We start from the raw sequence: 25,317 nt of genomic DNA, 5'->3' as shown, positions 1-25,317 counted from the left end.
CCGCACATATAAGACCGCAGGCTTCTATGCATGCATGAGGTCGCGAGTTCAAACCCCAGACTGGCAGGGATGCCTTTTCATCATGGCGCTTTAATCTCATTACTGAGTCCTTCGGAAGAGATGTCAGGCTGTCTGTCCCCTGTGTAGGAGAGTCATGTACTACGCATGTAAACGCACCCACTTGACTTCAGTCATACAGAGTAGGGAGAAATCCCAGTGAAGTGGTCAAGCATGCTAAGAGTGGCTGTAGCACTCGAGTGGTGAGGCCTACTGGTCATAGTCACTTAAAGTTGACTCTTCACTGGCTTAAAAGACTAGGAGATTTTCTAAGAATTATTGTGAAGCGAGAAATTTGTGCAAAATGGAGATGGCGGCCTCTTTTGCAGAATAGAGTCGGCAGCCTTTTTTGAGGCATGAAATTATTGCAAATTGCCATTGGCATTCAATGTATAAAGCAGGAGCGGATCCAGGAATTCTGTAAAGGGGGGGGGGGCACAACTAATATTTCTGGTTCCATTTCCGGGTTTCATTTTATTTTTTTATTTTTATTTCTTTTGTTTTTAACCAAAAAATAAAAGGGGGGGGCGTGCGCTGGTTGTGCCCCCCTCTGGATCCGCCACTGTAAAGTGTAGACAAAAACCTTTGCTTGCAATTAACACTTTGTAATTTCGCGAATCTAGGCTCTCGCGAAATTCATGAAATTGAAGTGCATTCAAAAAATTACTGGTTTTACGGTAATGATTGTGATGATAATGGTAAAGAAAATTATAATGATGGTAATGATAATTATGGTAATTCATGATAGTAATGATGATAAAACTACTACTATACTAATGATAATTATAATAATGATGATAATACATATAATGATAATGAATACCTTGATATGATAATTGAGGAATTCTAGAATGTGTTTCTCTCCCTCAATTGAATGTTATTATCATCTTTTCAGGAAAAGAACATTCATAAATATCAGTGTCCATTTATCTCTGTGGAATGTTTTTTAAACATACATGTTTTTTTTTTTATTTGGCAATTAATCCTTCATTACCCTCAGATTTGCACCAAACTATTGTTTCACAACATGTAAATTGAGCAGAAGCTACAGTACCTCTAGTTTGTAAAATATAGATTTGCATTCTGTCAAAAACGAAGCAAAAACACTTCTATCAAAAAGTACACAGGAAATTTCCTCTCTTGACGTGGATTCCATCATGCTGCCTTTGCGGTTTCATTTTTTTTTTTCTTTTAGATTGTTTTGGACGTCTTGTCTTGTGGTTTGTGCTAGTTTTTGGTAATGGAATTCAAAGAGAGAAATTCACCAAGATGGTTTTGTCATCCTGCATCCCTGGCAGATTGCTGGGGGCAAATCGTCTCAGATGACACTCCAACTCCAATTTTCCTATGAACACTGATAGGAAGATTGCCATTAACAGCAGACTTGGTGTTATTTCCTTATTTCTCTTGTTTTCATTTTTTTTAGGTCTTTCTTATTCATTTAACCTATTGAGGACGAGTCCTGAGTATACTCCAGCAAGTATCTATGGGAAAGTGTGTGTTGTAGCGCTATCAGTCCGTCTTCAGTGGGTTAAAGGGACACTGCAACATAATGTTCAACCCAATGCAATCACGATCTCATGAGATTGCAGGCAGATAAGAAAGCTGTTTGCTGAAGAGTAGGTGGAGAGTTTAAGTGCTTGAAGACTAGTCCTGAGTGCACTCAGGGAAAGTTCTTGTGAAAATTACATGTTGTAAAATTAGGTCTCCTTCAGTGGGTTGAAATAGTGAAAGTGAGCAGAACATCATCGCTGATCTTCAAAATTGCCTGTTAAAATTTCATCTTTAGTATAGAATCACCTCTAATTCCTCTCAGAGAAATCTCATTCATTCAGAGGATTTGAAACTTATCAAGTGTTGGCTGAAGTTTTCTGCAGACATTCTAATGTCATTAATTTGGAACCCTGCATTTCTCGAGAAAGATAAAATGGAATTTATGAAATGCATTAAATCTTCATAATATCAGGAAGAAATGTATTCAATTTGGCACTTTTAAAGAGAAAGAGGGCCTTTCATCTTTCAGATGTGTTGCAAGTCAAGTTTATGAAATAATGTGAATTTTAATAGCGAGCTAGTGTCCATTTGAATGATTGCAGTTGTAACAAACAATCATGTATTGAAAACCTAGTGGCTCAAATGAAAGGGAATTTATTACCTATGATATAAAACACTGACAATGAACGATAATCATTTTACAGCACTAAACCAGACAAATGTGGGCTTTTTTTTTTCAAGTTGATAGCTTGAATAAAACTAACTCAAATATATTTCTCCTGAGTGGGGGATTCCAACTTATGAAGACACATTTATTTTTTATTTTTTACTGATTCACTAAAAAGTCTTTCCTTCCTATGTAAACATACATGTTTATTTCATGCCTTGTATTTTTTTTAACCCGTTGAGGACGAGTCCCGAGTATACTCGGGCAAGCGCCTATGGGAAATGCGTGTTGTAGCAAAATCAAACCGTCCTCAACGGGTTAATATCAAAACAGTGACAATTTGCATGTCTTTATTGGAAGCGTAGAGTAGAGTAGGGTTAATGCTTACTCTGCTATCTTTGCACACGCTGGAGACCTTTATCTGTACTTATTGACACAGATATCTAGAAACTAATTAGCAATAAACAGGATGTTACCTAATCCCTGTAATCGTTTACAGTGTCAGCACGGCCTTCTTTTCAGCTTTAAACCGTTGAGGACGGTCCGATTTTGTTACACCGCACATTTCCCATAGACACCTGTCCGAGTATACTCGGGACTCGTCCTCAATGGGTTAAGGAACTGTGCTACACCTGAGTGGGCTTGCTAAACTTACAACTAGGTCAAGTTTGGATTGATTACTGAACGCTGATGAAAAGAGACAAAAATGGCGAGTGAACTCAATGCGTGGGCACGCAAAGGGTTAAAGGTAGGGGATACCTTTTACAGACCTCCCAAAAATACAGCAAAACATTAAATATGAACCTCAGGGGACTTGTTTAGGCCACTGCTTAGAAATTTGGAAGTCAACAGTTATTTACAATTTGAACAATGACAAAAATCTTAACTACTCAGTAGTTCTGTGTGTCAGCCACACTTAAGCCTTTTTGTTGCAGTCTTCTGTATTTTTTTATCTATAAACACAAATCTTAAAGTATAAGAGCTGATGTAATAACATTTTTGTGGCAAGAATGTATATAGAAATGTTTGTAAGTTTTGATTAACTTTCTTCGCAAAATATGATGGACACACATGCAGTGCATGGGTCTGCAAAGGTAGCCTAGTAATGTTAGTAATGTACTGGAATTTACGGTGAGCCAGACCAAAATTCAATTCAAAATCTAATGGTCAATAAAAACGTACTAAATGTTACCTTCCACTTTCAATACTTTATTGGAGTTTCTAAAATGATACTCTTTTCAACATACCACTGTATTTATACAACTCTTCATTTAAGGCATGCAAATGGGATTCCCTACCTTTAAGGGAATGGGCCAAAAGGGCACAACGAACAGTCACGTTTCTCAGAGAGTGGAGCTGACCAGGGGATCTTTAAAGGACAAGTTCACCTTCACAGACATGAGGATTGAGTGAATGCAGCAATATTTATAGAACCCATCAGCAGAAGTTTAAGGAAAATCGGACAATCCATTAACTCTTCATTTAAGGCATGCAAATGGGATTCCCTACCTTTAAGGGAATGGGCCAAAAGGGCACAACGAACAGTCACGTTTCTCAGAGAGTGGAGCTGACCAGGGGATCTTTAAAGGACAAGTTCACCTTCACAGACATGAGGATTGAGTGAATGCAGCAATATTTATAGAACCCATCAGCAGAAGTTTAAGGAAAATCGGACAATCCATTTAAAAAGTTATGAATTTTTGAAATTTCTGCTTAGTCACTGCTGGATGAGAAGACTACTACTGCTTGTGATGTCACATGTGTGTACATCGATATAAAGAAAATATAAAGGAAATTCAAGATATTTTCACTTTTCTCGCATAATAAAGGAACACTTGACTTCTCTCTTTTAGAGGGCAAGGAGGAATGATATTACCCTTAACATACATTGTACGTCAGTGACAAGTCCAGGAAATGTGCACTTTTTTCAAAGAGTAGAAGTTTGCAAAATTCTCTTTTTATATTCCTTATATCTTTGTACGCATGTGACGTCGTACACTGTAGTAGTCTTCTCATCCAGCAGTTACTATGCAGATACCGATTTCCCCCGAACTCTGACTGATGTGTTCTAATATTATTTCTGCATTCACTCAATCCACACGTATATGAAGGTGGACTTGTCCTTTAATGAAAGGAGAAAGCTTAGTGCCCCACTTCCCATCTTGTTGAAGGCTAGGAGTGAGTTGGGGTGGACCCCGTTCCCCCCGGAAGGAGGAAAGATCGATATGCAGCGGTGGGAGGGTGAGTGATATTTTGCGTGTGACCACGGTCTCCACTGGCCTTGTGAAGTATTGGGGGGGGGGTAGCTTTTCTTTCATCGAGGGACTAAATTATGCAGTGCTCTTCTTCGAAACCAGGTCACCATTCATTCTGCCAGTTTCTTTGCAGTCAAAACAGCTTTCACTGTAATTCCTGAGCTAGTCTGGAGGCAGATATTGTACAAAATTCTGCAATTCAGCCATCTTCATGGCTGCAAATGAATTTTTAAATAAACTATTACCATTACCATAATACACACAATACAAATGTATGATAGACACTTAAAATGAGGCAGTTGCAAACACACACACCCAGACAGATGCAAACACATACAAACGTGACATACAGGTACACCCCCACAAACACTCACCCATTTTAAATGGGACCATTATCTAGATTATGCTTAAATAAGAACTGAATCAGGATGCAAATAAAACTACTGTAAAAGAGGAAATCAAAAGAAATGAATATTTTTGCTTTTTATAGCATTGCTGTTAAATGTCTTGATTTCACATAATGAAAAACATGTGAAATTCATCTTACCAGATCGAGCTTGAAAAATTACTTGCGTAAAAATATCCACTTTTACAGTAATTTCAGTACTCAAATAAATACAGAGCTGAATTATGGACTTGCTTCACCACCAACTCTGCTTTTCAAACTACATGAAGTTTGTGCTTGTCCAACTGATGAATGTTTCATTGTTTCTTTTTAATGAACTGTATAAAGTTTAGGCAATACACCTGATAAAGTCCCACACAAGAAACTTCTGAGTATATGGGACTATGTGGTTAAAGGGTGGGTACAATTCTGGTTGAGGTGAGGATTTAGCTTTTAACGTTTTGCGAGATATTCAGAAACCACTCTATGAGATGTCAAAGAGCATGCAGTCCTAAGGGGTATCAAAAGGTTATTTGATGAAAATCGGTTTTGAAATGGCTGAGATATCCAAAAACAAGGTGAAACCCAGAGATCCTAATAAAAGGCGTGGCCTGTCGCCTTTTATTATTATCACTTTTTTTGATATCTCAGCCATTTGAAAACCAATTTTCATCAAATAAATGTTGAATCCTTCATGAAATTACATGCTCTTTCATATTTCATAAGAGGTTTCTCATTATCTCAATTTAAAAGGAATGTTCAAAACATGAATCCCCACCTCAACCAGTACTGTACATTCCCTTTAACACGTTGTAAATACTAAACTTTGTGATTAATTTCTTAACCCACAGAGGACGAGCTAATTTTGCTGCAACACTGATTTCCCATAGACTGTTGTAGTAGGGCAGATATGTAACAAAAATTGGTGGAAATGCTCACATCCGGCGGAAAGTATGAAATTTTGCATATAGGTGTATTTTGGGCCGCTGATTTCAAATATTGCCGGATCCAAGAGATCTGACTACGGGGTCGGCCGCCATTTTGAATTCCAATATGGCCGCCATCACAAAACAAATTTAAAGATCCCTATCTTCAGTTCTGAATGACCTGTGGCACCAAAATTTGGAACATATGAGCGTTTTGACATAGTGAATTTGATGACAGATTGATTTGAAGTGTCTGACAAACATCGAATGGCCGCCATTTTGAATTCCAATATGGCCACCTTGACGAAATATTCAAAATCCCTATCTCGATTTCTAAGTGGTGAGTGACACTGAAATTAGGTGTAAAGAAGTATTTTAACATACTGAGTTAAAATATTAACTCATGAGATGTGTCTGACAAACGCAATGCCTGCTATTTTGAATTCAAATGTGGCTACGAAGACAAACACCAGAATTAACATTCATGAGCATGTCAAGAAGTGCAGCAAAAAGGAAGCATAATGCACTTTTCACTGACGTCACAATGTAAATACAGCACCGCGCACTCAATCAGTTACAAACGCGCGCTCAATCAGGTAGCCTAATTTACAAACCCGAGATAGAGATTTTCAACAGTCCAACATGGTAACTTTGTATAAAATTAAAATTGGCTGCCGTGCAGCTTGTCAGACATATCAAATAAGTCTTTTATTGAAGTCATCATATCACCATGCTTTTATGTATCAAATTCCAATGGCTTATGTCATTCAGAACTGAAGATAGGGATCTTTGACGGCGGCCATATTGGAATTCAAAATGGCGGCTGACCCCATGGCCAGATCTCTTGGATCCGGCAATTTTTGAAATCAGCGCCCCAAAATACCCATGTATGCAAAATTTCATACTTTCCGCCGGATGTGAGCATCTTTTTCACATATCTGCCCCACTATTGCCTGAGTATATTCAGGACTCGGGCCTCCATGGGTTAAACCCGTAGAAACCAGTTATTATGAGACATGCTAAAGGGGTGCAATGACAGTATTTAACATATTCACCATTTGGAGTCAGGAAGTTTTACCCTATCGATCTCTGCCTGCTGGAGGAAGCAGCACATTTTAAGCCTATCATCATGGGAGATAAAACGGCTGCAGTGGTTGTATTGAACACTGTTGGTTTGAATGCTCACATGGAAGGGTGACTTACCTCCTTGGGTGTTTGTGTGTGTATGTGTGTGCATGCTGTGGCCCGAGTTGGGTAAATAAAATTGTGTTTGTACACACACACAATTAGAAAAAGATAATAATAATAATAAAAACGACGACAAAGTGCGATGTCATTTTGTTAGACTTCGGTTGAATTTTGTCAGGTGAGAAGCAGAAGGGCACTGTCGCATTCTGAGATTTGAGCTTACATAAGAACAAAGCAATCAATTTTTCTTGAAATATAAAAGTTCACTTTATAATGAAAAATGGGTAGATTTATAAGCATTGTTCTAAATATTGTGCAAAATTGTGCTTTAGTGGTCTTGATTTTTAACAGTTTACTGAAAGTGAAAATGAAATTGTTGTTGTTATGTAGAGGAGATGAAGCTCTACAACATGATACCAATATAAACTCAATACTCCCCAAAATTGCGATAACGCTCTTCATGGTTCCTAGTTGATGATTGTACTCTCTTGTCAGTGAATTCTGCTGTTTATGATGATGATGATGATGATAATGATAATGATTGATGACAATGGTAATAATGATAATAATGATGATGATGATAATGATGGTGGTGGTGATGATGATGATGATGATTTTGATGACGATGATGATGATTATAATTATGATCGAGATAATGATATTGACAAAAATAATGATGATGAGGATGAAGATAATGATAATGATTTTGATAATGATAATGATGATGAGGAGGAGGATGAAGATAGTGACAATCTCATTGATATTTGTGCGTGGTAAACCTAGTGGGGAAAAGAACACGCTGTGATCACTTTCTTCTCCATGTGAAATGGTTCGATGACATTGTACTCAAATTTCCGACCCTCCTTCACCGTCTGGCTAATTCTAAATATAGCTGGATCAAGGAGTGGGCTCCCACGGGTCTAGCTAAAAGAATTCACATTGAGTCGTCAGGGGATGAATCTAGCTGATACTTCTGTGTCTGATTGGAATACATAATCCACTCTCACAGAGGCTGAGCTTCAATCTTAACTCAGCTTGTTCGAAATAAACCAGTCCAATTCGTGATTCTTACGTTTTTCTTTTTCCTTCCTTTGCACCTCTCTCTGCCGTCTCTCCTTCTTGTTTTGGTTCTTGACAACCATTTTGATGTTAATTCTTTTTGTGTGTAGTTGTAATTTCTTTTCTTTTTTCTCCCATCTTTATGTATATTTTTTATCATTTTGGCATATTGAAATTTGTACTTTGCTCAGTTTTGATTTGTAACTAGTTTTGATTTTTTTGTTTCCCTTTAAATGAGTCACATATTTTTTTTTTTTGTCTGCTAATTTGATGTTTTTCACTGCAATCAATTTTTATGTTTGTTTTGTTTTTTCTAAATACAATCTTTACTTCTGAATGATATTGATTTCTCCTGATATCCTCTGTACTGTGTTCTTTTTTTTTTCTTTACAATTAAACATGACGCTAGGTAAATTCACACATGATTAACCATGGTATTTAATACCATAATAATTTGTTTTCACTATCTTCATTTGCAAAATATGAACCCATTGAGGATGGTTTGATTTTGCCACACCATGCATTTCCCATAGATGCTTGCCCGAGTATACTCGGGACTTGTCCTCAACGGGTTAAGGTAATTTTAGATATTGCGGTTTATCTTTTAGTGATCGTGAATTCTGTAATCTCATTGGTCAATCAACCACTTAATATATCCCGTATTACGTGGATATGACGTCATGATACTGTATTACACAGCCAGCTGCGCGTGTACCAAAGACGCTTATAGGAAAGTGCGCGCTAATCCTGTACAAAACAAATGGACAGCGCGCGGTCCTCACTTAAAGCGTATTGCGCACATAACCTGAGACCACTAGACGCTTGATAAACAACAGCAACTTATATCTATCTGGCTACTGCACTGCAGTATCTTATGGCGTGTACGTGTACGTATTTGTATGCGCGCATCGCATGCAGTAATTAGCTCGCGAGACGTAGGCCTAAGTCAACATGGTCATGGCTGACAGCCGGCGATTTCAACATCATTCACGAGGGGAAATCAGCGAGAAGAACGTTAGCACTTACACTAAAAGATAAAATCGTTACCCCCTGCTTGTTCTTACGAAATATGGGAAATATCTACGGTCTGGTGCCATATTCCATTCGGCCTTCGGCGTCATGTAATATGGCACCAGACCGTAGATATTTGCCCGTTTTTCGTGAACAAGCAGGGGGTAACTAATAATATCAGTCGGTGCAGTTCTCATTCACGATTTCATTTCTTTGAGGTAAGCACTGCGCACACACAGAATCTCCTATTGGGAGAAGACAAAGTGTGTCGGGTCATGTATTCAGAAATATGCCGCTGTACAATGGATGCAATTATGATATTTTATCACACAATTCCCACTCAGATGTAGCATGCCTGTTTCGGGCAAGTTTGAATTACCACCTCCGTAAATGCCAAAGTATTTTGCGATGTGTTTTGCGATATACTTTGTAGTGTATTGCTGTCACATCATGAAATACAGTGATATATCAAGTAGGTCTCCTGTGCATTGAGCTGTATGTGTGAATAGACCTAATGATATGTTTTTCAATTCAATTCATTTCAATTTGTTTTCGTATTTCTCAATGAAGGAATGTACACCAAATACAATTAAAAATGAAGTGAATCATAATAGCCGGCTTGGATGCCCCTCGGTAAATTAATGTAAAATTGTAAAACATGGCGGGCAATCTTTGTAGGTTTGGCTTTATGTATAAATGCTGAAGAAAATATGATGGAACCTACACTGCACAACTGTATAATAATGGACACGAGATGGTGCTACACAACGCCGAACCCCAGGTTCAATTCAATTCAATTCAATTCAATTCAATTCAATAGTTTATTTATTGAATTGAATTACAACGGTACCCCAGTGTACGCCGTGCAGAATCACATAAAAAACAAAACAATTCCGTCTCCCCCCCCCCCAAAAAAACAAAAACAAAAACAAAAACGTTACCATCAAGAGGCTTAACCTATGCTTGTTGGTATGCTCCCCCCCCCCCCCCCCTAAATCGGCGTACATTGAACCTCCCTCAGTGTTGGATAGAGGCTTTTACGTCTCATCTTTCTAATGCCAAAATGGTAATACCAAAAGTTCACTTAGAAATCAGGAAGAGGTAAGCTGAACCTTGAAGTGCCAAATACAAAGAGACAACTTCAGAAAAACTAAAAAGAGAAACATAAATCAAAGCACCAGCGCTCAGAAGGTTGAGTGTAATATATCAATTTGGTATTCATTTGATTGCGCTCAAAGGAACACACATGAATATATTTCTTGCACATTTTCTGTCTCAGCCTTTTTTTATGTTGTTGTTGTGTTCGTGCAGGACCAATGTGCCGTGTCTGATGAGCAATTTTGCAAGATATGGAAACCTGCCTGTCATGTGTACATTGACCCCCTTTTCCTGAAGATAAAATCCTGGCTAGCTTCCCATAAACGATCAGTACGGATGATGTATAACAATTTCAATAGTGAGCTTCGTTTCCCCAAATTACCTGTCACACACCATCAGGCAGATACTTCCGCATCCTGCGCAGAAATTGAAAACCTTTGAACTGCCCGTTCCGTCGGTTTGTTTTACCAAAGTGCAGATATATCCTTTGAGCAGTCAAGTCAAATAATGTATTTCAGCATTGGAGAAAAAGAAGAAGAAAAAGGGAAGAAAGAGGCATAGATAGGAAAGTTAGAAAGAGAGAAAGAAAAAGGTTAGATTGAAAGTAAGCAAAAACAATAGAACAAAAAAGAGGAGAGGAAAGTGAGAATACGAGAGTTAGAGAGAAGGAAAGAAAAAAAGGAAGAGGGATTTTTATTTTTGTTTATCTCATTTCCCCCTTTTCCTTTTCTAGACTCTCTCTTTGTTCTCTTCCACTTCATCTCTCTGTTTTTCTTTTCCTTCCTTTTTCATTCTTTTCATCTTGCTGTCCAAGTATATCTTCTTTCACAAACAAGATACTGTATAAAACATTTGATACTTTTTTCGTGGTGATACAACTTATAACAGTGCTGATTATGTAAAAGATCACAAACAGTAATCACATACTGTATATGCCGAATATTTCGTGAAGTTTTTCTTTTCGCGAATTTCGCGAGTCAGCTGCTCTTCACAAAATTACAGACACGCGAAAGTATTGCCTTTGACTCTGATCCTGATATGAATGTGACGTACGCGTATACATTTCTCCATACAGTACAGGACTCCATGATCGCGAATTTGACACACTTGCGAAATCGTCGGGAAGTCTTGATTTGCGAAAAATTTAGACTCGCTAAATATATGGCGTATACAGTACACTGCTGAGAAATTCATTTAAGAATAAAATCTTTCATTCTCTTGTCCCACAACCACATGGTATACCAAAATACGTCTGTAGTTTTGAGTTAAAATACATACAGAGAAGAAGATTATCTGAAATAAATCACAAATCACCCACGAGAGAATGATCTGGGTTCAGCTGAAGAAAATTATGAGAAAAATGTCTCTTGCAAAAGGCCACAAAACCTCTCAGTCAACACATGCTATTTACAAGCCAGTAATGTTATCTACGACTGACATTGACATCTAATGAATGAATGTCTTCCTTAAGAGATCTATGATCCCTGAACATAAAAGGGACTGTACAGCACTGGTTGAGGTGAGGATTCGGGTTTCTAACATTCTTTGGTGAGATAATGAGAAACCTCGTATGAAATATGAAAGAGCATGTAATTTCAAGAAGGATTCAACGTTTATTTCATGAAAATTGGCCTTGAAATGGCTGAGATATCCAAAAAAGCAATTCTAATAAAATTTACAGGCCACGGCTTTTATTAGGATCTCTTTCTTTTACCTAAGCTTGTTTTTAGATATCTCAATCATTTCAACACCAATTTTCATCAAATAAACTTTTAATTCCCCTTAGAATTGTATGCTCTTTAACATTTCAAAGAGTGGCTTCTAAATATCTCGCAAATCGTTACAAGCTGAATCCTCACTTCAACCAGTACTGTACAGTCCCTTTAAATGCTATCATTTCAAAAAGAAAAGAAAAAATCTCTATGCCAGTTGGCGTGAGTATGAGGGTTTTAGTCCCCAGTAGTCTGACCTAAATATTGCATCTCCTACGTTTCCATGGTGACACAATGAGACATAACACCTCGCACTGACCACGTTGTTTTTTCGTCGCTTTCTTCCCCAGATGACCGGAGTGACCAAAGAGAAGTGTCTGGCCCTGATACAGCGGTATGAGGTGTCCGAGGAAGGACGACAAAAGGGCTACCTGGGCATTGATGGTCAGTACTGTGTCCAGCAAATATTTTGCCCTATGTATTCATTTCTGTGAATTTCCCATTAAAAGTCCACTGATTTGCACAAATATGAGCAACATGCCAAAATATTGCCTCCTGTGTTACACATGAATACAATGCATCATTATTTTTAAGGCAGGGAATTGATATCTTTGCTGTGTCCAGAAGGATTACACCCATTATTTTCCCATCCCCATGCTGTTTGTTGTTGTTGTACTTTTTGTGTGTGTTCAACTCGGAATTCAACCATTCATCAGATTGCTCGGAAATCCTGATTGGTGGAATATATCATACTTAAATGTATTTATATTCATTGAAAGTAATTTTGAGTTGTATATCTTTTCCCTTTTTTGATGATCAACCTGTTCTGTTTACCTGACTTGTCACCTTCATGCTTTACTGTAGCTGATTCAAAGCCTATTTTTGCAAAGCTGCACCTAGTTGGAGGTTGCCTATCATTTTTGTCAAATAGGTTTTAGGAAATATGGTGCATACCATTGACAGGCTTACAAGTTTGATTACTTTGAACAGTATACTCTTACCAGATCAATGTCCAGGGCCTTTTACCGGGCTTATGTGTTGACGAGTCTCTTATATAACGTACCCTCATGATAATGGTGGTAATAAATAATTTGTTAAGGGCTGAAAGTATACACAGTATATCTGTATATTGTCTGTTGAGAATAAGAAGGGCTTTAAAGTTGTCTCGAACACTATGGGTTTTGTGACAACTTAACGCCCTTATCATTCTCAACCGACGATATATTCTGCTGTGCTACAAGAGCTCCATAGTGCTGTTTTGCTGCATTGTCATAAATAATTGAATTAGATAGATGTCAAATTAATATCAAGTCCATGAAATACATTTGTATGTCAATCAGTAAAAACTGTTTTTAAACCCATTGAATACAGGCTGATATTGCTACAACATGCATTTCCCATAGACACCTGCCCCGAGTATACTCAGAACTTGTCTTCAACAGATTAAGGTATGCACTGTCTATTCTTCTCTAACCCTGTGCTCCCAATCAGGTTTCACCAGCTACCTGCTCTCGACAGAGTGCGACATCTTCGATCCCCAGCAGAGGGTCGTATGTCAAGATATGACCCAGCCACTCTCTCACTACTTCATTGCCGCCTCCCACAATACGTGAGTGAAACGATGGTGTGCCGATCACCACCAAAGCCACAAGGCCCCTTTGTATCCCCCCCCCTTCCCCCATTGCCGCAGAATATTCACTGTGGCTTTTAACCAGCCACAATTGGCTTTTATATCTTGTGCTGGTTAGCTGCCTTTTTACAGTGTAGTTCAGATTTGCTCAAACTTCTTTAGCGTTAAAGTTGTTCCCAACTTGTATTGTAATTCCTTTTATTTGTTGTTGTCATTTTTGAAAAAACATTCCCTGACAACTTATACATTTTTTACAAAGTGCAAGTATTCATTTGGTAAAGTCATACACCCGTATACAAGTATATATTATGTTTGTTTTTTTCCTGTTATCAGCTCAAAGGTTCAAGTACATGTACAAATGTATATGTTCTTCCCCTTTGCATGACATTTGTAAATGGTATTGGTAATATAGCTTCTACCTTTTATTAGCATTGCTTTGTTTTACTTTGTTTTTGGATCTCTTTGCCATTTCAAAACCAATTTTCGTCAAGCTAACTTTAAATTCCTCTTGGAATTGTAAGCTCTTCTACATTTCATAGAGTGGTTTTTAAGTATCATGCAAAAGGTAAAAAGCTGAATTCCCGCCTTGAACGAATACTATACCATCCCTTTAACAACCACAAAGCTTGCAGGTGTCTTGCCGTACCCATCAACAACTTTAGTGAATTCTTACCTATGGGACCTAATGGAAAGTAGGAGGCAAATTAAATGCTTCACTACTATACCATAGTAAAAGAAATATTTATAAATTGTAATACACTACAAAAATGGTTTATTGCTGACTGGCATCTGACTACCAAAACCAATAGAATGTGGTGGGTGTGGTCTGATTGGTGGAGTTATTACCCCTTTATTTGGTATCCTCCCCCCATGGTTTCCCCTACAGGTACCTGACAGAGGACCAACTGAAAGGACCCTCCAGTGTAGCAGCCTACGTCTCTGCTCTCCAGAAGGGATGCAGATGGGTGGAGCGTGAGTGTTGCCATGGAAACAGGGAAAGGATGCACTGTTCCCTGCTTTTAAACCGGTTGAGGATGGGATTGATGTTACTGTATTAAACACATTCCACAGACACCTGCCCAAGTATACTTGGGACTAGTCTTCAATAGGTTAATCAATAGCTCTGTATGATGAAGAGTTGTAACAGCCAGGGGGGTGTTTCATCAAGTTAGTCAGCGCTGACAAGTTGTCAGTCTCTGACTATCACCATAGTAACAGTCAGTGACCAGAGCATCTCAGCCAATCAAAACCAAGGATTTTGCTGAAATTGTCAGAGACTGACAACTTGTCAGCGCTGACTATTAAAATTGATGAAACACCCTCCTGATTTACTCATGATATGTATTCAAGTTAGTGGATGTATTCATGCCTGCATCCTATTACCACTAAAGTGTGACAAAGTTCAAAATTATCTGTTTACTGATTTTGGGATGCCAAGATTTTGATTTGCCTTTTTGTGACTTTATAGAAGTAGCATGATGATATAAACGAGAGAAAGAAATTATACATTAAAAAAAAAAAATAGAAACCCCCCCCCCCCCAAGAAAAAAAAAAGCAAGCCATTGTACAAATGTATGGAAGACTAGCAACCAGTAATATAGATCATAATGAGCTTACTTGTACTGGGTTTCCAAAGTTGTACAGGGCTTGGCAGTAATGATACCGATACTTGGAAGTGGTAGCCTCATCCTACCAGCCTCAGAGACAACTGACACCCTTCACAACAACTTTTACCTTCCAATGTGGAGAACTAAACTTCACTTTAATGTTATGCTAACCCTTTGAGTGCTTGTGAGATTCTATTGGCACAGGAAACCTTATAGTATTTTACATCCTGTCCAAAGTCCCTGGGACAGCAAGGGTTAATGATTTATAATTTTTGTTTCTCGTTCTGTCCAGTGGATGTTTGGGACGGTGCGAATGAGGAGCCGATCATCTACCACGGCCACACCCTTACCTCCAAGATCCTCTTCAAGGCTGCTATTGAGGCCATTAACCAGCATGCCTTTGAGACGTCCGAGTGAGTACAGGAATGATAATAGTCCAGATTCTGGACTCCTGTTTGTTTGTTTGTTTATCTTTTCAGTGATATTCTTATTTGAGCAGTGACTGCAGGTACTGTATACCTCACCGTGTGCATAATGATGGGAATGTATACTTCAGGCCCTGCTTTTTTAGCTTCCCCTTCCATTTTCAACATCAATTAAAAGTAAATATCATGCATCTTTGCTTTACAAGCTATTGTATTGTGATTATTTGGACATGTATTTAGAATTTTTATATTGTTGTTCTGTATTTGCATGATATGTTTTGCACATTAATTTTGTTATTGTTATTTTTTAAATGAAAATGAATAAATGAAATGAAATGACGTGACATGACATGACATGCGTTCAAATATTGCTGCATTCTCTCAATCCTTGCACATGTGTATAAGTTTCATTCTCCCTTAATAGAAATGTATAAATGTGGCATATTTTGACAAAGCTTTGGTATTCCCCCAAATATTTTGTTTACTTTAATAGAAGAGGCAGCTGTCAATATGGAATACCTCGGGGAAAACCTCTGTTTGGAAGAAGCTCTGGGCGCATTGTTTAGCAATCAAGAGTAGAGCCTACCCTTAGGAGGAAGTCCGTGTGTATTTGGAATAGAAGCGGCTTTTAAAACGCAGCGCAACAGATCTGTGAAATTTGAGCGCATTTGGAGAGCTAGAACAGGAAGGAGTGTCTACTCAAATTGCAAAGAATCAGCCCCAAGGACCTCCGGCTTGTGCAAAAAAAAAAAAAAAAGAAATAGAGAGAGAAAAAAAAAGAAACAAATATTGGTCACGTTGGATTGTATTTCTATTGCTGTGCGTACTTAAAATGCCATGCTGAGGAATATGCTGCCCAGAAGTGGTTTTCTTTTGTCTTGATTTTGTTTTGTTTTTTGACAGGAAACAGATCTCCTTTATTTCATAAAAATAATATACAATAAAATGCACACATTGTGTACTCTTCTCTACATGCTTCACAAGTCATCATATGATATACATCAAACAGTTTATGATGAAATATTTTGGATAATGGGGCAATTAAATGATGCAATAGCAACATCAAAAGACATTAAAAGAATGAATTCATAGGGTATGGAAGACTTCCAGAATTCACAAGAAAGGTCGTCGCCTTTGAGTTGTGTTGGCAAGAGAACGATATTAGCAAGTATTCATTAAAAAAATGGTAAGACCCATAAATTGTTTTTCAATGAGGAAAGTTTTCAGACCATCTTAAAAGTGCATAGTCCAGGTAGTGTAGAGGGTGCTGTTGATACTTGCGATCACCGTTAGTGTTGATACGAAGATTGCCGAAGTTGAGCTGTCATCAAGTGTAAAGCGCGTAGGTGTTGCTAAGTAACGCTGCCTTCGTTGTCTTCTCTGCCCATCGCGCAGTCTGTAGTAATGCCAGGGTGCGTGCATATGTGTTTCTTATTATGACGTCACAAAAGAAGTTTGCTAAAGCTGTCATCCCCTCAGCCGAATCATGAGCGGAACTGTGATCGTACCACTGGCTACGGTGGATCGGACTTCTTCGGACTTGGGGAAGTGGGCCACAGCGTAAGCGCTAAAGAGGAGTCGATAGCGTAGGTCTCTATAGGAAACTTGTGCCGGGCGCCCGCGTACGCATTTGACTAAAACACCGGGAGCATGTACTTTGTACCTTTAAGTGTATTTGCCATGTCCACAGAATGATATTGTACAGATGTGTTCCCCACTCTTGTCTCTTGAAAAAAAATTTGTTTCTGCAACTCTTGCACACAAATCATTCTGTCAGTAGAATAATATTGTATCAACATTTGTGACCCTGCATCACAAAACCAGCAAAAAGTGGCCAGACGAGGATTTTTAGTTGACAGCAGATTATGAAAGGACAGACTTTAAGCTTTAAAATGATGTATAACTTAATCCAAATGGACTCTCCTAACCTATCTTAATATTGGAAAGAAAGTGCACACTCTGGAAAAATGTGAACTGAGAAAAGAGGCTCTGAAGTACAGGGTTTATTCAAGCTCCTAATCCTTACCAAGCCGTGCCAGCTGTGCGATGAATAGAACAAAAAACAGGATGTTAACCACTATTAAAGGCAACAACAATGGAGGGATTATCAGATTTAACTGAAATTGAGCATGCTCTATTAACATATTCTGTAGATAATTAATGCCAGCTTTCAAAGCAGTAGCATCACCCTTTCCAAAGTAATTAGGGTTGAAAGTGAAGAGTATGGACATAGTTTTTTTTTTTAAGAAATGAAAAGAAGACACACCTAATCACACTATTCTACCATAAAGTGTTCCAGAAAAATGCTGAAAACAAAATTTCCTGTTTGTTTTATGATCGGAATCTTAATAGTATAATGTAGAAAAAGACTTGCTCTTTCAGAAAATATGAAAAACTCAAGATTGGCTAGGTTCACCCATTTCACCTATTTTCAGTCCTAACACAAAATCAGTGCGTGCGACTTTTTGTTGGTTTTGTGATGCATGGTCACATTTAGATCATAGACACTAGGTGAAATCAGCACCAGACAAACATGCTTTGTGTATTTATCTTCTTTTTTTGTTTTGTTTTGATTGAAACATGACAAGGAGATTTCTTTGGCTCTCCAGTTGCAGGGAAGGGAAATGAAAAATGTTTTGATGGAATATTTTCACTTCCCGTTTCAAACTACGGACGGTGGTGCGATCTAAACGTTGGCATGGTAAATTTGATATCTGACACTTCAATATAATGTGGCATTTAAAACAGACCATTTGAAGTGTATTGTAAATGACAGGGGGTCTGAAAAGGAGACTACTGATATGACATCTCTTGCTGTCATTGTAGATCAACCTCCCTTTATTCCCACTGATATGTCATTCTGTGTATTAATGGTCTGGTGTGGCAAGGGATGTTGAGTGCATTGTAATGGATGAAGGGACTGGAATGAAGGTGGAATGCTGTATCACAGCTGTTAAAATATCATTCACAGCCTGATTGCATTGGCCAGTATTAATCTGTATGTCAATTTTTGTCAGCTCAATAAATGAAGTGCAGTAACCTCCGAATGAACAGTTTTGATTGATTGATTAATTAATCTTATGTCAGATTCCAGCAGAATAAAAAAAACACGATGTAATTACAAGACATACATTCAATACATTCAACCAATAACATAAATAAATATGTCATAAAGACAGCTTTAAACATGAGTGCATGGTTGGTGTAGTGTTTAAAGAATACAAATTTAGGGTGACCAAAAGGCTCAAAGATTTCACATTGGGTCATCCATCCCAGTATGTCATTATATTTAATACAGACAATGTAAAAATGAAAATTATTACACTCAGTATTTTTTCCTCATGTAGCAAATGCTAAGATATCATCATTTTCACATATTCTAAATCACATTCATTTTTTTTTTTTGGAAAAAAAATGAAATCAATTAGTTCAAATTGATTTCTAAGTTTTAATCAGTTGATGTAAAATGTCCAGAGACTCCAACCCCAAGCACCTTCTGATCTGGAGATTCTCCCGCCTGAAACCCCTAGCAAACGGGAGACCCAAGTTTATGTGTGTGAAGCGCGAAGTTCCTAGGGTTATAGATGCTCTCTGGTGCTGTCTAAGGCTTATTTTTGCAATATACGATAGCAATAAGTAAGAAATCCTTTCCAACGGGAGACATTGAGCCAGGGCGGGAGAAATTAAATCTCAAACGGGAGAACGGGAGATTTTGCAAAAGTGGGTTTTCGGCGGGAGATCTCCCGTCGAAAACGGGAGAGTTGGAGTCTCTGAATGTCTTTTTCTTCGTTTCAGTTTCCCTGTTATAGTGTCGATAGAGAACCATTGCAGTGTAGAGCAGCAGAAGACCATGGCACACTACATCAAGTCGGTCTTTGGTGACAAGCTCCACCGCGGGCCGGTGGACAGGGGTGCAGGCTCGCTCCCCTCACCCCACGATCTCCAGGGAAAGATTCTCATTAAGGTATGGTTAAAACCCTCTTTCATACAGGAGACAGGGGCGTTGTGTGTTAAAGACCCAGTAGTGTAAGAAGACCTTGCTTGGATACATCTGAGAATTTCTGTAATGAATATTGTACAACTTTAACACTGATTTCTGTGTATTAAGTAAATGTGATCCACCACAACAAAAGATCCTAAAGTCGCTGACGGCTGAGCCGAGAAAATCAAGTTTAAAGTCAGATCATCAAAATCACTCAAAACTATCGGAATTCTGTTTTTGGCATGAATTTGTAGTCAGTGTATTGTGTACCACCTGCTGAAATTTTGAAGCTAAATGATCAAAGGAAAGGCAAGAAATTAGTGTTTTTTCTGGGCCATGATTTTTCGACTTTCAACAGAACAGAAACATGTCCTAAGATTTGGATTTTAGCACCACAGATAGACTCCGCCCCTAGCAACGAGGAAGTGATCTTAATGGTCAGTGCGTGGCATCCTGGTTACTGATTGATCATATGTAGACCGCTGGCGCTAAACGTGAATGAACATCAGGGAGGTTACTATGAGCGGACCTTCTGTTGTCAAGAGGTGAAAACTGTCTTACCTCCTCTTGATCACGATCGCGTTGGAAAGAAAACTTTGGAGGCGGTTTTTCTCGAAACGCTGATTTCTTAAACCAATCAACATGGTCTCATAAAATCATCAATATCTCTGCAACCGGGTACCTTTATGAATCGTGTTATATATGAAATTCAAGCGGAAAAAGTAAGGGAATAATATGTCATTTTTAGAAAATTGACCTCCCGCGACTTTCGGATCCTTTTGTTGTAGTGGGTCACATATTTCACACCATGCACAAATTGACTGACAAATTGCAATAGGCCGCACAGAACATTGAAAGCGTCATAGCCATTATAGCTTTGTCATAGAATAATTATACTTCACAGCAAAGCTCACAATTTTTTGCAACTTGGCTGTTCTACATTTCTAGCAAAATTTTTTGTAAAAAGTTGCATACATGTCTTTGAGGAACAGAATGTGTTTTTTCTAACATGCTAATAATTGGTGGTTTCACAATGATATTGCACACAAGGGGTTTGCACGATGCCATACGGAGAGTTAATGATCTACATTGATTCGCCAAAGAGTGAGGGAATGGGGGATGGACAAGGGTGAAAAGAGGAATGAATATGAAAAAAAAAAAGTTTAAGACAAGTTTATCTAAGAACAAGATGAAGAAGGAAAGAAGACAAGAAGCAAAAGAAACTGTGGGCATGACATTAAAAATGAGTGAAGTTGAATGAAGGAATGAAGAAGAAAAGAGGAAGATACGTATTAAGGAGAAATAGAAGGATAAAAGGAGAGAAATGATGAGAAAGAGAAGAACACCGAATGATTTAGACAGTGAACATCAACCAGCGGTCCACCAAACAAAGGTGGCATAGAGGTTTCGAAGACAAGAGCATTCTCCAAATTCATGACATTCTTCCGTCGAGATGTTTTTCCGTCGATGTAGGGCAATTTGTCAATCAGTTGTAAAGAATATTCTCATGATTAAAAGATCACTCAACTCCTGTTCATGCAGCATTATAGTTGCTTTTAATCATACCATATGCTCATCGTTTCTACAAAACTATAGGACAGATTGAAAAGAAAAGAATACATTTGTAGGTAGATACTTTTTTTTCCTCCAAATGATTTTGGTGACAAAGAATGAAGGCTTCTCCAGTTATTCTTATCAATTGATTTGATGGCTGATTGAGACGCAATGTGGCCTTTGCCAATTTTATATACCTTGAGCGACTGTCGCTCCAGAACTTAGTCATCAAGATGGTCCCCCCCCCCCCCCATGATTGCTCTTCATCAAATTGTGGGATTTTTAACCTTCAAAAGATTTTTAGATGTACATTGTATAGAAGACAATTTATATTAAAAAAAAAAAAGACAATCAGAGACTGACTACAAATAAAGTTTTCTCCTTACCATGTGCAAAGGGATGTGTGAGTCTTCTTAACGGTAATGTTTTATTGGCCACGGTGGATAGTGTCATCTGTTCTTATCTGAAGTCATCAAATCTATTGATATCTGCCATCGGGAAGCATTTTAACTCTTTATGTGCCATGGTGGAAACCTCCCGTGTGCCACATTATTCTGAGACACCGACATAGTCATGCTTTGAGAAAACATTCTGTTTTTCAAATCTATATAACTTTTATAGATTCATGTTAGATTTTAGACAAAGTGAGCAAAATTGTAAAGAAAATGCCAAGCTCTGCATCGATGTAAATTCTATGACAAATCTATAATTTCTTTCCTTTCAAATGCCCTGTAGTTACATAAATGTATGACTTTTTGCACATAAAGCATTGACAGAAACCTAGAATTTGCACGCAAATCCAAGATGAAACACTGCTTGTTCGTCAATCACCACATAAAATGCAAGCTACAGACGAGAGGAATGGAATCCCGAGAAACGCTGTCATTGTGCCGTGGCATTTGGCGATGTATCGATCGGTTTGGGCGGGTTTGTGCATTTGAGCGGAATATGCGAAGTTGGCACGCCGTCTACTGAGTCGGAGGTGCGAACGTGGCACATAAAGAGTTAATGTACGTACTCTCTTCCCATCTTTCTCTCCCTTCCTCTTTCTCTTCTTTCTTTCTCTCTCTCTTTTCCTCGCTCTTTCTGTCTCTCTCTCTCTGCAGGCCAAGAAACTGCCAGATGACTTTGACGGGGAGGAGGGGGAGGTGACGGATGAGGATGAAGGATGTGACACGGACAGAGGAAAGAAAATCAAGAAGGTAAAGAATTCTTTTCTTGTTTTTTTTTTCAGTCAACCCACATGGGTCTGTTCACACTTGTACAACGGGAGCAATTCTGTGATCATTTACGGCAATCATCATCACGTACTGTAAAACAAGGAATGTTCGCGTGCATTTTAATTTTGCGAATTTTGCGAGAGCCAAGATTCGCGAGATTAAGATGCATGTGGAAGTTCTTGTCTCCACTATATGCGTTGAATGTTAGAGGGGACTCGCCGAAATTTCATGCTGCGAAAAAGGCCGTCGGCTCCAATTCGCGAAAATTTCATGCCGCAAAAATATAGTGATTTACAGTTGTAGTATGTGTTTGTGTTCAATTTCACACAAGCCTAAATTCAGTGAAAGAGCTTTTGTTTGTGACACTGAGACATCTTTGCATCGGAAAACCCTGTATTTATGAAAACACAAGAGAGAGAGAGAGAGAGATCTTTGTGGAGACAAAACCGAACTGGAGAAAGGGTGTACTGTTGTGTGAAGTTATGAAGAAATCTAAACAGACCCAATGGCTGTACATGGAATAAAGTTTAGTGTAAAGAGCTCAAGAAATATCAAAGCCCTCACTGATAACCCAAAGTGAAGCATTTTCCCCAGTGACTTTAGTACGATATAGAATAAAATCAGAAAGTGTCTTGATACATGTTCCTAGTAGTAATATTGTTTGTTCACTTGTATGATGGAATACTCATCAGTGTAATGACTTTCTTATTTGAAGATGAAAGAAGAAAGTGCAAACATACCTTGAAATTTGTTTCCCTTTCTCCACAAGCTTGTAATTCCAAGTGATCCAAAAGATGTCATATGTGACCCGCTACAACAAAAGGATCCTAAAGTCGCTGACGGGTGAGCAGAGAAAATCGAGTTTGAAGTCAGATCACCCAAATCTGTCAAAACGTTCGGATTTCTGTTTTTAACATAATTTTGTAGTCTATTGTATCTTCTATCATCTGCCGAAATTTCGAAGCTAAATGATCAAAGGAAAGGCCTGAAAATAGCATTTTTTCTGGGCCATGCTTGGCTCGCCCGTCAGTGACTTTAGGATCCTTTTGTTGTAGCGGGTCACATATGATCTCTTGCTTCCTTCATTTTTTTTTTTTTTAGTATGCCTTTTCTCTCAGTATAATCTGTACGCAACCCTATACAACTCCATGCAGGTCACGTGTAAAAGCCTCCTAATGACTGTAGTGTTGTTTTGGTGGGAAAAAAAGCCAAAGTACCATGGAAATCTTTTTCACTTTGTGTTCAAACATGTCATGATCTTCTGACCCCAAAGAGGTCAAAGGTCGCTCACTGACACAGCAAGGTTTTCCATTTTTGCTCCGTCCAGGGCCGGCTCTTCTCTCTCGGGAAGAGAGATGAGGATGACCCCAGGGTCAAGAGGTTAAAGGACAAAATGACCTCAAACCAACTCATGAGGGCGATAGCCCAGGTAGTACAGTACAGAGAGGTTTTTGTGTTCACTTCCAGCCATGCATCCTGATTCTTGGAAGATTGTTTGTGGGTTAGTCTTGCATCCAGTCACAAACCTTTTTAATGCCCTTTTCTTTGAGTGCTCTAGATTAGCACCACTTTAGTGCATACTGAGGATAAACTTTCTTGTGTACCATTTTAAAGATGATCTGTACATGTAGTATCAGATGATCTTCATAATAATTTAGGCATCATTTTGAGCATTTTAGGAAAATATTGAATTAGATGGAAAGAAGTATCATTTTACAAATACTGGAACATTTTTTCAACACACTAGATTTGACCCTTAAAAAATTTATCCAGTCTTCTGATATATGACAAATTGTACATTATATTTATTATTTTTCATTAATTTAATGCTGTTTTCATTTTAAGGAGAAGATGTGAGAATAGTAAGACTACATGGTGATGATTGATTAGTTCCATACCTCAACAGTATACGCTTTTGACGTATTCCTATTGTATTTTTTTTTTCTTTTTGACTTTATTTCTAGCAGTCCTATCATCCTACAAAATTTGATGAAAGTCATGGGGCACATAGAAACCAAAAAGGTCATTCATGTGGATGTTAGTCAAATGTCCCTTTCTTCTGCTGTCACTTTAATAATGCTCACAATTGTATTAATTAGAAAATAAATGTAGGTATCCATAGAATAGCCAGGTCTTTATGAAGATTAACCTTTGTGTATGAAGAAGCGCTGAGTAAATATTTGAAAAAGAATGAGATAGTGACATCATGAAAGATCATGTAGAGTATCGTACAAAGGCAAGAGGACACCTGAGAAATATAAAGTCCCTTGTGACTGGATGCAAGGCTAATCATCACCAAAAGGAAACAGATTGACTGAAGTGTGTTATCATCATCTTATCATTTTTGTTTTGGTTTTTGTGTTGGTTTGTTAGTGGATGGGGTCTGTGTTCAACACCCGGCCTCCCCATGAATGCCGTGTTTGTTTTTTTTTATTTGATTCGTTCTGGAAATTTGCATGGTTTGAAGATGTCATGCCGTAAAGTCTGAAAGTTCTCTGCATTAATCCACTTTCTTGCCTGCTCCGTCCTAATAGCATCGTCATTATTCAATGATTTATCTTTTAGTGGTCTGCAAGACTTCATGCAACAATCTCAAAATAGAGTGGCAGGTTGAGTTCTAAATGGACTCGTCGTTTCATATGTAGCCTACATCCAGCAAACAGTCTTTTTTTTTTCACTCTCGCCCTCGTTCTGTGCACTTTCTTTCGGTCTAAATTTGAATCTAGTTGTGTGGAGTTAGATAAATCAGCTGAAATACCAAAGGGTAAAGGTGCATTTTAGAATTGAGAAGAAATTCTGCAAAAACTGCGGGCGGAGGTTAAACAGCTGAAACAACAGACTGTTATCGTAAAAGAAAAAAGAAAAAAAAAGAAGGTGGAGCCTTGAGGCTTAGGCTAAGCAGCACATTTCCATTAACCATGGTGTGGAAGTCAAGTGCCTCCAGACACTCGACTTGTTTACCTTCCATCCTCCCAGTGTTTGTTGTTTCAATATTGATGTAGCGCCCTCGCTCACTCCCCCGTCAGAGGTGTGTGTGTGTTTGTTAA

The 25,317-nt window shown here is 38.3% G+C and overlaps 1 protein-coding gene across 1 annotated transcript in view; it reads left to right on the top strand.

Annotated features, from left to right (window-relative positions):
• The window catches only part of LOC140226408 (inactive phospholipase C-like protein 2), a 130,110-nt gene that overhangs the window by 85,667 nt on the left and 19,126 nt on the right, over positions 1 to 25,317 (top strand). Inside the window, exons 8-13 of the mRNA XM_072306883.1 lie at positions 12,203 to 12,296; positions 13,344 to 13,461; positions 14,369 to 14,454; positions 15,382 to 15,502; positions 19,310 to 19,478; positions 22,157 to 22,252. Of these exons, the coding sequence (XP_072162984.1) occupies positions 12,203 to 12,296; positions 13,344 to 13,461; positions 14,369 to 14,454; positions 15,382 to 15,502; positions 19,310 to 19,478; positions 22,157 to 22,252 (684 nt within the window). The remainder of the gene's footprint in view (positions 1 to 12,202; positions 12,297 to 13,343; positions 13,462 to 14,368; positions 14,455 to 15,381; positions 15,503 to 19,309; positions 19,479 to 22,156; positions 22,253 to 25,317) is intronic.

The sequence above is a fragment of the Diadema setosum genome, chromosome 3, assembly GCF_964275005.1.
Source record: "Diadema setosum chromosome 3, eeDiaSeto1, whole genome shotgun sequence".
In the NCBI taxonomy this organism is placed as follows: domain Eukaryota; kingdom Metazoa; phylum Echinodermata; class Echinoidea; order Diadematoida; family Diadematidae; genus Diadema; species Diadema setosum.
Note: the sequence above shows the minus strand (reverse complement) of the source record. Positions and strands in the feature narration are given on the sequence as shown.